The sequence below is a fragment of the Bufo gargarizans genome, chromosome 10 (assembly GCF_014858855.1).
Source record: "Bufo gargarizans isolate SCDJY-AF-19 chromosome 10, ASM1485885v1, whole genome shotgun sequence".
NCBI lineage: Eukaryota > Metazoa > Chordata > Amphibia > Anura > Bufonidae > Bufo > Bufo gargarizans.
In genome coordinates, this window is record NC_058089.1 from 125,089,469 (window position 1) to 125,102,087 (window position 12,619).

The following is a 12,619-nucleotide window of genomic DNA, read 5'->3' on the forward strand; positions in this document are numbered from 1 at the left end:
TTTGGAAGCCTTTTTTCTCCTCTGTCAAAGTCTCCTTTTCTTTACTGCAGTCCTCTCTCTCTCTGTCCCTCTGACAGATCCCACAGGAGAGATCGGACCTTATGTGCAGGACCAATCCTATGGCACAGCCCCATTATTTCCCAAACAATTTGGGCCTTGATGTGACCCCAGTCATGAGCCCTGAGAAGATCCAGACAGAACAGCTTATTTTAGAGGCATGAATATTTCCCAGCCTCTAAATCCTTGCTTCGTAGAGGTGTTTACCCATCAGAGAAGCAGTCGGAATCCTTCTTTCTTGCAGTAAATTGTATATATTCCTCGTATAGGTGAACTGTATGGTCAGTGAGTCAGAGAGATACATGAGCGAGCAGGAAAGGATGTAAAAGTAGCACTAGCATATTTCCAATGTAAATCCTGGGGAAGAAAATCTGCTTGCTCACAGGGTCCCAGGGTCCAGATATGAGGAGGCAGGAATCCAGATGTGCTCATCGCATGTACTTACGGGGAAAAAGTAACAGGGGGCTATAGGGTTAAATTGCTGGCATGGCGGACCTCTTCATTGATTTCTGTCAGTTACATATATGATTTATTAGCGCTAGAAAACTGCAGATCGTTTCCAAAGGGTTTAGCAAAGAGATTTGTGAGACGCATCATAGCAGCCAGAAATCCAGAACCAGAATTGCGGTGGCTTTTAAGGGTTAAAATCCAGACAGGAAAGTGAAAAATACGAAAGGTCTGGATTGAAGTCTTCCATGAGAGAAGCCTCTTAGGATGAGAGCCATAGTGACAGACCCTTCTCCTAATAGGTGACGTTTAATAAGACAATGAAAAAATTGTAGCCCCTTTCCAGTAGCCCAGCTGTGAGGAAAAGGTTTGATCTCCTCTCCCTGGGTTCCCCAAATTTTCCTCCTTGTCATTCCACGGCCCCAGTGGGTGGCATCTTTCACCCCTTCCAATCCGGGTGAAAGCAGAAACAATACAGAAAGGATGCAACATAGAGGAGCTGAGATGTGAGAGGGAACTGAAAGAGAGAACAGCCTGGGGGGGTGTGGAGGGCACGGCAAGGAAAGGGAGGAGAGAATGAGACGGAGGAGGGGAGAGAAAGTAGCTTTTATCCCAGCCGCACTGCTGCGCCTGCACAGCATCTTAAGCTGTGATTCCTTTTTAACACTTTAATAGGAATGAATATGTGTTGTGTGACAGCTCCCCTTGGTGTATTCTCACCCTGTGGGATGCTTTCTGGAGGACCCTTCCCTTATCCCTTCACAGAGTACTGAATCATATTCTTTCCAAAAAAAAATCAGTGCAGAGATCAAGTATCTGGAATTTGTAGGCTATCTGAGACGCAGTTTGGGAAATTGTACATTTTTCGAGACTTCTGCTTCTGTGTTGGAGATGAATGGTTCTCTTTGGTTGCGCACAAACTCGGTCAGGTCATCTGTCTCATCCAGGACATGTCCTGGGTCTCCATGTTGCTTTTTTCTCATTGTGACCTGAGAAGGTATTACTGTGATATCTTATGATGCACATCACTGGACGATTCTCCATTGACATGCCTGGAAATGATGTTTGTATACACAACACATTCTGAAGCCTCACCCTACAGAGATGAGCGGCGTTACGTGGACGGTCATCTCTCATACTTTTCTATTGCTAGACGTTTCTTCTCCTGTGTCAATCACTGATTGACAGAAGCTTTATCGACCTCAGCTACTGCAGAACGTCATAATACACAAGTGGGCAGAGCAGTGGGATATGAGATATGATAGATACTTATGAGAATGTTATCAGTATATTGATGGTGGACAACAATCTTTTTCTTCCTCTCTAAAAAGAGCTTCTGCAGCAGCTCTGTTAAAAGGATTAATGTACATGTACTATGAATGATAAAGATTAGTAAAAATTACCCTGGAGTTACATGATCTGGAACCTTGTCCTTTTTTATAGTTCTACAACTTCTTCAGGTCTTCTTATATCCTTATAATGTACAGTACAAACATTAGGGAGGAGATTGTCATTTCCGCCACACCAGTTTTCTGGTTAAAAAGTCACAATTTTTATTTATTTATTTATTTTTTAAATGGCATTGTGACTTTTTAAGTCGCAGCTGTCATTTTTACACAGCCCTCGCAGGTTTCTGAAAAAAGAAGGGTGAGGAACTGGTGTAAATAATGACTGAAATCTTATGGAAGCTCTGAGCTGCTGTAGATTTCAGTCTGGTGCACAGACTGCCGGAGGAGGCACCGCAGGGGTTGTGCCAGCGATCAGCTAGTTATGCCCTATCCTGTGAATCAGGGATAACTAGCTAATTGCTGGGGGACCAACAGCTGGGACTCCCATCGATCTTTAGAACAGAGGTCCCGTTCCCCCATTCTGATGGAGTGGCAGGCTGTGCTTGGGCACTTCCATTCTATTCATTCTCTATGGGAGCACCAGAGATAGCCCAGTACAGCGCTTGACATGCATGACCTGCTGCTCCATCAGAATGGGGGAACAGGAACCCTGTTCTTGTGAACGGTGGGGGTCCCAGCAGTTGGACCACCAGCGAACAGTTAGTTACCCCCCTATGCTGTGGAGACCTGTGCCTCATCAGAACTTAAATACCACCTCCTCCAGCAGCTCAGGCCTTATCAAGACAGGTGTAGCACAAGCCGTTCTTGATAAATCAGGGCTTAAGTGTCCAGAAGATGATGGTATGGTTCCCTACTCACTGAGTATCTCTCAATGGGCTGGTAGTTGGTAATTGCCATATTTACAAGGTGTAAGGGGCTGCAGCCAGCTTGGTTATTACTGCATATTTCTAACTATGGCCGCATACCGGTATAAGACACCATTTAAAGTTTTATTTTTTCTTACCTCTTGGCCTAAAATGGGTCGTAGAATCACATTTATAGACATCTCGACCTACGTACTGGAAAACCTGTACTTATGAACTAGTGGAATAACCCTGACCAGCAAAGCCACAAGTGGTGCCTGTATTCAAGCAAACACTACCCAGTAAACCCCTTCTAGAGATAGCATTTATGGCAGAAGAGATACAGCACTTGCTGGTTCGTGAAGGGACCGCTTTCAGGGAAATTATATGATCAGCAACTATCAGCATTGCTTTATGAAAGCCATGGTCTTATCAGAAAAATAAATTGGACAGTTGATAGCAGCGTGTGTAGATTATTCAGAAGCATTTACCGCTGTGCTTCTCCAACACTTCATTTATAAATGAGTCTGTTGGTCTGGAAAGTGCAATTTGCTAAAGGATAGTAAACTGGTTAAAAAACGAGCAGCTGAACAATTCTTACATTCTGACTGCCGAAGGTGCTGTGTAGACGAGCTCTGAACCAGTGTTATAATTATTATGTAGATGAGTTATATAATAGATTATAGAAGATATCTTCTCCTCCAACAGCCAGCAGAATATTGTAATGTTGTCTAAGATTCAGTGAAGACTAATGTTTCTTCTAAAAGCACACTGTTGGCGTTTCGCTGGAGGGTGCGATGTAAAAGGGGTCTTTACTCTAAGAGCACATTTACTGTAACAGATTAATAAAGATCATATTTTATTAGTTCTGCTCCTGTAAATATTATTTATTCCCATAATTTCTTGTCATGGCATATCAATAGGAATGATGGTGAGAGTACAATCCTAGGTGACCACCACTAATTTGGATGTTTGTGAGAGAATTTCATTCTAATGATGGGTTATGGCAGTCATACTCCCTTCAGTCAGTGATCTTAGCGATATGCCATTTCCACGTACTTTAGTAGGAAAATCCCTTTAAGGCTCCTTCGCACACAAATGCGTTGGTGTTTTTTGTTCACTAAAACAGCCCTAGAAACTGCTAATTAAAGGTGTTGTCGAGGTTCAGAGCTGAACCCGGACATGTCCCCGTTTTCATCCAGGCAGCCCCCCTGATATGCACATCGAAGCATTTCATGCTTTGATGCTCTCCCTTGCCCTGCGCTGGATCGCGCAGAGCAAGGGCAGTTTTTTTTTTTTTTTTTTTAACATTGCTAGGCAGACACTTCCATATAGCAGTGTCCCGGTGATGTCACCAGCTCTGATGGGCAGGCTTTAGTGCTGCCCTAGCCATTTTACATGCTAGAGCAGCACTAAAGCCCGCCCATTCGTGCCGGTGATGTCACCAGGCTCACTGCTGGCCAGAAGCCTCCACCTAGCTTTACCCATGGAGAGCCCAGTACGCCACCTGATCTCCCAAAAAAGTATTTTCCCTGCGACATTCAGCGCAGGGCAAAGGAGAGCATCAGAGCATGAAATGCTCCGATGCTCATATCAGAGGGGGCTGCCTGGGTGAAAACAGGCTCTTAAGTCGGACAACCCCTTTAACAAAAGTGGCAGTATCAAATAATTGCTTGTGTACTCCGCGTTTCATATTTCACATAGACTCTCAGCCAATCTGGGGCTGACATTTTAACACAAAAAATCTGCTGGTGCAAAAAAAAAATACACAAAAAAAAAGCAAAAGTGCACAAAAAACGCCATTAGGCATCTATGTCTAAACAGCCTAAGGCCTCTTGCACACGACTGTATGGCTTTTTCAGTATTTTGCGGTCCGCAAAAAACGGATACTCAAAAAATACAGATGACGTCCGTATGCTTTCAGTTTTTTGCAGAACGGAACAGCTGACCCCTGATAGAACAGTACTATCCTTGTCCGTTATGCGGACAATAATAGGACATGTTCTATCTTTGAACGGAAATACGGAAACGGAAGACATATGGAGCACCTTCGTTTTTTTGCAGATTGAAATGAATGGTTCCCTATACGGTCCGATTATGGAAAGCAAAGAACGGGGAAAAAAAGTCTGTGTGCAAGAGGCCTAAAGGCACATTTACACGCACCGAGGAGCAGCCATTTGTCCTGAAGGAAGCGTTCCTTACTGACAGTCGGCTGCTCGTCAAGAGGAGGTGAAGCTCTGCATTTACAAGCTGCAATCTCCACAGTATGAGGACGAGAGGTCGCTTATGCGATCACTTGTCCTCATATAGCTGTGCTGTTTCTGGGCCTGCATGAATGACAAGATCACCTGATGAACAAGCTCATTCATCGGGTGATCAGTGGCACCTTTACACGGGCAGATTGTCGGGAACGAGCATATGCTGGAACGTTTGTTCCTGATAATCTGCCCGTCCAAATCCACCTTAAAGGAATTACAGGGGTTATCCAAGACTATTAAATGCCCTCCATACGCCCGGAACCCTCACAATGAATATACTTACCTGGCTGTCGGGGGGGGGGGGGGAGCAGCCAATGGCAGGGACGGGGACGAGCCTCCCTAGCATAGTGGGTGACACTAGGGAGGCTCGTCCCGTTCCCACCTGCCAAGGTGGCCATTCAAATGAATTGTCAACCATGTAATACGTGGTTGGCTGAAGTCTGCAAGTCCATGAGAAGCCCCGTTCTGGCTTATAGAGGGGTGGTTTATGAACGAGGAACCCCCTCTGATATCTCTATGCTGTAGTAGGCATAACCTGTGATGCATATGTTTGCATATTTGACACTTGTGCACTTTTTGATAATGTATTTATGAATTACCAGATTTTTTTGTATCCATGATCTTCTCAATATGGTGCCCACCATGATGTTTTTTATTAACCAGGCAATTTTTTAAATCGGTAGTAAATAGCTGGTGATCCACAGCTTTCCAGTGTGAGGCCTAAATAGCTCCCCATATCTCAGCTTCCTGGACCCCTGTGAGGATGACGTAAAAGAGTGGGGTAGGGGACTTTCAAGGGCTCCAGTTTGTGTCTTTTTTTGAGACACCTGTTAATGGTTTATCAACCAGAAGACGTGTGGATCTAATACCCCTGTTACATGAACTGTTAGGATGACATGAGTCAGTCAGTGAATGAGTCACTTCTTCTGCTTTCTCACACGAGGCCAGGAATCCTGTGCCGTGAGTGACAACATGCTATCATAAGCACAATTTACACACACAATCTGTGTGACTGTTGCCTGTCTCTTAGCATAAGCAGCTCATCAGAGCCTGATCTTCCAGGACCCTCTCTCTCGCACTGCCCCCACATTTGCAGCCCTGGCCTAATCATTGCAGCTCTAATTAGCAGGTCTTTGAGCGACCAGAGTGATGCAGTAAGCAGCTCCCTGGAGTCCAAGAAATGGGACATTGGCGTCATCCTGTGTGTGCAAGTCTCAATCTTCTATCAAATATTTTTTTTTCATCCTTCCTTGCCCTTGGTCCTTCACACCATATTTTCCTCAGATAATGTTCAGCGGCATCTAATGAAAATGCATTCCGCTAAGCTCTTGTCACTTTACTGAAATCTTTGAGGGACACGCCAATGTTAAAAAATAAATAAAACCGTGCCTGGCATAATGGGCAGAAGGTGTGGTCTCCCTTGTGAAATCTGTCATTTATTGCTGTTAGATGGCAGTCCTGCATTACCATAGCCTGGACCTACGAAAACGTCTCCTACATGGATCTGTCACCACATACCTCGGTAGTAAAAAGTGTATAGTTAGATTGCTGTCCTCATCCAGATCTGTGCCCCTGTTCCCAAGAAAATCCGTATTATGTTTAAGATGCAAAATGAGCTGTTATGGGCAACAAGGGGCTGTCACTGTTTTATCTCGATGCACCAAAAGCCCCTCATTGCGGCCAGCCCCTCCACATGCTTTGATTGACAGAGCCAGGTAGTGTTGAAGAAGATGGGCCTGCACTGCGGTTTGCACAGGGTGCACATGTCCAGGGAAGGCGTCCCACTAGTATATAGCGAAGAAGGACCGGCACTCACTTTCTTGACAATATGAGGAGACTTTTATTCGAAGCATGATGGCATCATCAGTGACTAGTTTCGGCTCAAACCTGAGACAAAAGTGCAAGCTGCTGATGATGTCACTGATGATGCTATTATGCTTTGAATAAAAGTCTCTTCATATCGTTAAGAAAGTGAGTGCCGATCTTTCTTTGCTATAGAGCCAGGTGGTTGTGATAATCTAGCTTGGCCCTGTGTTCTTGCGCATGTGCCCTCACTTCGGCAGTCTGTACACAAGCATACTATAACTGCAATACTTTGACTTTTGGGAATTTCAAAACAATAACCCTTGTTGGATTTGGATAGGTGTCTATATTTAGTCATTACACAGATTTTAAAGCTAGGAATAGCTTCTGAGAATGTTTGTCACGTGGTGGTGGTGGTGCCTTTATGTCACAGTTTGATTCTGCTTGTTATATGGTATTTCTGGCATTGTACTTCTTTACATTGAGAAACAGACTTGACATTGGCAACATGTTTTTCTTGTAGACCAATATCCCTTTCTTGCAAAACGTCTTGAATAATCATCAGTTTCTCCATGGAACAGTGGACACCCAGTTTATCGATGAAAATCCTGACCTCATCAACCTGCGACCGGTTCAGAACAGAGCACAGAAGCTCCTTCATTATCTAGGTAAGAGAGCCGGCCTGTATACAGTGTACACTTGTCCATATATGCATTGCAGAATCCTTAGATTGTGAACCCCATTGGGGACAGTTGGATGCTAATGTCTGTAAAGCGCTGCGGAATATAGTAGCGCTATATAAGTGCATAAAATAAATAAAATATGGAGCTAAGTGAATGAATGAGCCCCGGAGAGTAATGAATGATGATTTACAGGTCACGTGATGGTGAACGGACCAACTACACCCATTCCGGTTAAAGCCAAGCCATCAGCTATAGATCCTGTCGTACCACCTATTTCAATGAGTAAGTAATGCAGCACTACAGTTCATTTCTTATCAGTTTATGAGATTAATATGCAATGTGATATACTCCTGGGTCTGTAAACTGGAACTGTGACTCAGTCAAGGAAATTAGCTATAGATATTTCTTTGCCTGCCTCAGCGTTCTCTGTGAATAATGCTTTAATTGGCGGATAGATTCATGTATCGTCTGCCAGTAGAACTGGGGGAGTCATTAGATCCATGTTGATAGTTCATGATTATGGGATCACTTGGACAGATGTGGATATTTTTCACATCCCAGAATAAAGAATATGAACAAGCTGAGGGAACGTCATATTATACAGTATGATATTGTGTGTAAAATCGGCTGTAATTCTCAGTATTGCTTTCCCTTTATGTCAGATGAGCCACCTCCAGGATTTAGAGATGTTCTTCTTCGCGAGGGTCCAGAAGGCTTTGCAAAGGCCGTCCGCAACCACCAAGGAATGCTGCTTATGGACACCACTTTTCGAGATGCCCACCAGTCACTACTAGCTACACGTGTCCGAACCCATGACCTTAAGAAGATCTCTCCATTTGTCTCGCACAATTTTAACAATCTGTTCAGTTTGGAAAATTGGGGAGGTACGGTGTAATTTTCTGCATGGCTTCAGTCAAACCTAGGGAATAGGTACTCTATGGGATTCCCAGATAATCCTCCATTCCTGTGCTGGAAAGGCCTTATAGGGGTATTTCTATCTGGGACATTGATTGGGTTTTCCTCTACTACACCACCTGTCACTTGGTTTTCCTCTACTACACCACCTGTCACTTGGTTTTCCTCTACTACACCACCTATCACTTGCTTTTCCTCTACTACACCACCTGTCACTTGGTTTTCCTCTACTACACCACCTGTCACTTGGTTTTCCTCTACTACACCAACAACAACACATTAATCAGCATGTTACTAGCTTTAGCTGTATACTTTTGTGGAGACTAATACTGAATTATGTGAAAACAAACTTCTATTTCTGTACGTGGTGAATGCAGTTTTCCTCCCACCAGCTATCTGGTTGGTGTCATATCCATGAATAGTCATGCACTCTGGGCTGTGATAACGTCCACCATGATTGATATCCAAAGAGGCTCCAGTGTTCTCCATAACTCTGTCTCCTGCCTTCCAACTCATAGTATCTGGATGTATTTGCTTCTGCTTCATCTGCGCATGCGCCGTAAGGTAGAAGATAGACTGAACAAGATTTCTGCACAGATTCTGATAACATTGGAACCTCTTTAAGATGTCAGTCATGCCACAATAGATGTGACTGCAGCCTGGCGTGTGTGTTTATGGGCACGGCACCATCCAGAAGTCTAGTAGGCGCATACACAGCGCACATAAGTATGGCTTTGTTTTTTACAGTACATTGTTCAGTATCTATGAAGGCATACTGCTCAAGCTAGTAATGTGCCGTACAGCGTGTTGGTGGTGGTGTAGCAGATGAAGTCTTTGTAAAGCTAATTTCTGATGACGGTCAAGCAACTTTCAGAATGACCGGGTCTCCCGTCGGTGCCTGTCAGTATATAAACCTGGTAATGTGCCTCTGGTTTTAGACTGTTGCATTGTACTGATGTGCTTGTAACCTTTAGGCCCCTTTCACACGGGCGAGTTTTCCGTGCGGGTGCGATGCGTGCGGTGAACGCACTGCACCCGCACTGAATCCTGACCCATTCATTTCTATGGGACAGTGCACACGAGCGGTGATTTTCACGCATCACTTGTGCGTTGCGTGAAAATCGCAGCATGCTCCTCTTTGTGCGTTTTTCACATAACGCAGGCCCTATAGAAATGAATGGGGTTGCGTGAAAATCGCATGCATCCGCAAGCAAGTGCGGATGCGGTGCGATTTTCACGCATGGGTTCTAGGTGACAGTCTATTCACTGTATTATTTTCCCTTATAACATGGTTATAAGGGAAAATAATAGCATTCTGACTACAGAATGCATAGTATAATAGTGCTGGAAGGGTTAAAAATAATAAAAAAGTTAACTCACCTTCTCCTCTTGTTAGCGTAGATCCCGGTCTGTTCTTTAGCTGTGGCTGAAGGACCTTTGATGACGTCAGATCACATGCTCCATCACCACGGTGATGGACCATGTGATTGGAGCATGTGATCTGACGTCACCTCAGGTCATTCAGTCCACAGCTAAAGAACAGACCGGGATCTACACGATCATTCATGGGGATAAGGTGAGTTAACTTTTTTATTTTTTTTAACCCTTCCAGCACTATTATACTAAGCATTCTGTAGTCAGAATGCTATTATTTTCCCTTATAACCATGTTATAAGGGGAAATAATACAATCTTCAGAACATCAATCCCAAGCCCGAACTTCTGTGAAGAAGTTTGGGTCTGGGTACCAAACATGCGCGACTTTTCTCACGCGAGTGCAAAACGCATGACAATGTTTTGCACTCGCGCGGAAAAATCGTGCATTTTCCCGCAACGCACCCGCCTCTTATCCGGGCAAAAAACATGACGCCCGTGTGAAAGAGGCCTTAGTGTTTTGAATGATTATCATGACTTGCTCACTTCATTCTCCATGTGTAACTGAACGGAGTGTGTGAGCTGATGGCTAACTGTCCAGAACATAGTACTGCTGTCTGACTGCTTGCTCACAGGCGGAGAACTGAATATTTTTTTCTGGTGATAGGTGCAACTTTTGACGTTGCTATGCGATTCCTTTATGAATGCCCTTGGAGACGACTACAAGAATTAAGGGAGCTCATCCCTAACATACCCTTCCAAATGCTTCTCAGAGGTGCAAATGCTGTGGGATACACCAACTACCCTGATAATGCCGTTTTCAAGTAAGTCTCCTGGTGAAAGATCACGGGCTCATCTTGCTTTATTACCTGTAGGTCCGGGGCACTTTCATCATCAATGGTTTAACTGTTTCTTTCCTCAGGTTTTGTGAAGTGGCGAAAGAGAATGGAATGGATATCTTCAGGGTGTTTGACTCTCTGAATTATCTACCTAATATGATTTTGGGTATGGAAGCAGCAGGCCAAGCTGGTGGGGTCGTAGAAGCTGCCATCTCATATACTGGGGATGTGGCAGACCCTACTCGCACCAAGTACACATTGGATTACTACGTAAATCTGGCTGAAGAGCTTGTCAAAGCTGGAACACACATCTTGTGCATAAAGGTACTGTATATAAAACTTTGGAAAAATGCCATAGCTTTCATTTTACAATGATTATTTCCTTTCAGCAGCCTGTGGCACCGCAAATACGATAAGGATAGGGCTACACAGCGACACTGATCGTGGCCAGGATTGCAGAGTAACCATTGGTGATCCCATTCATTTCTATGGGATCACCTCTACTCTGCAATCCTGGCCACGACCAGTGTCGCCGTGTAGCCCTTGCCTAATGGTGTACAGTACTTGTATCTGCATTTATATAGTCCAAAGGAAATTATTCTGTGGTCATTTTCAAAAATTGCTCAGTCTTTTTGTGCAGGAAATCTTACTTGTGAGTGCGAATTCTGAATTTACTCTTAGACATGATTGTAATTAATGATTGTAAGAATGTTCCTGTCCCTCCAAGACCCTCATGCAGTAGGCACCCCCAAATCTTTATATCTGGTTTTGTGTCTTCTAGGACATGGCAGGACTGTTGAAACCCAAATCTTCAGATATGCTGATTCGAGCTCTCAGAGACAAATTTCCCGACACCCCAATTCATGTGCATACCCATGACACAGCCGGTGCCGGGGTGGCTTCTATGCTGGCATGTGCACAAGCTGGAGCTGACATTGTGGACGTAGCGGCTGACTCCATGTCTGGAATGACTTCTCAGCCTAGTATGGGGGCTTTGGTGGCATGTGCAAAGGGCACAGACCTGGACACAGGTAACTTTGGATGAAAGCATGTTTGGCTTGTATTGGTTTAGTTTAGTAGTAAATACATGCTTTGCTATGTTACATACAGAACATAGTAATTTGTGTCTTCTAGTCCGCAGTCAGGGTGGCACCTGCACACTTGTCTCTCTCTGCTCAACACCGATCAGTGCAGGCAGGAGAGGAGCACGGGTCAGCACATGCAGCGCAGCAGAGGACTGTGAAAGTAAAAAAAAACTCAGGCCGAAGGTCTTTAATCTGCAGTTACAGAGAAGAATGCATCGATCTGCAGCTTAAGGACCTTCAATGATGTCACCAGTGAGGGGGGCAAGTGGGAAGTGCAGAATTTTTTTTTTTTTTTACTAAACACCTACCCTATGTCTATGTGTGTTGCAGGGCTGTGTGCGTGAGTGCATGTTACAGGGCTGTGTTTGTTGTATGCATGTAGCATAGCAGTGAGTGTGCATGTAGCAAAGCTGTGTTTGTTGTGTGCCTGTATCTTTAGCAAATAATTTTATTTTTTCTGTTGCCCATACCTGGGGTGCGTCTTATAGTCAGGAAAATATGGTATGTAGTCCATGTGAAGATATAGCTGTATCCACAAGCTGGTATATTATTTACTGACCCACAATACAGTCTGCATGGTATGTGGTCACAACTGAAGCGTTAAGAGGACATGTGCCACATTCAGTACATCATTTACCTTTCAGGCGATTTCTGCTTTTTCGATCATTTCTATTTCGAGCCAAGGTGTGACCTGACATCAGGCTGTAATATCAGCTTTCTTCTGCCCTGCGTATTGACTCTGCCACACAGCAAAGCAATGGCCCATTTCAGTTTTTGGGGGTATCGCCTATTTATTCAAAACCAAACATATCGTTATAGAGGAGCAAACCTCCATTTTTCCTATACAGACTCCCCGTTTATGCCTTGTATATATATGATGAATGTAATATACAGTTTTGTACTTTACCATTTTAGAATAATACTGATGCCTCATTTAGTCTTGCGGACATTATCTGAACGCAGTATTC

At 44.1% G+C, this 12,619-nt stretch overlaps 1 protein-coding gene across 3 annotated transcripts in view; it reads left to right on the plus strand.

Moving 5' to 3' along the window:
* Window positions 1–12,619, plus strand: part of PC (pyruvate carboxylase) — a 405,325-nt gene that overhangs the window by 375,514 nt on the left and 17,192 nt on the right. For all 3 annotated transcript variants that reach the window (XM_044270882.1, XM_044270881.1, XM_044270880.1), the window contains exons 11-16: window positions 7,280–7,424; window positions 7,632–7,721; window positions 8,102–8,323; window positions 10,395–10,551; window positions 10,650–10,890; window positions 11,348–11,597. In XM_044270882.1, the coding sequence (XP_044126817.1) occupies window positions 7,280–7,424; window positions 7,632–7,721; window positions 8,102–8,323; window positions 10,395–10,551; window positions 10,650–10,890; window positions 11,348–11,597 (1,105 nt within the window). The remainder of the gene's footprint in view (window positions 1–7,279; window positions 7,425–7,631; window positions 7,722–8,101; window positions 8,324–10,394; window positions 10,552–10,649; window positions 10,891–11,347; window positions 11,598–12,619) is intronic.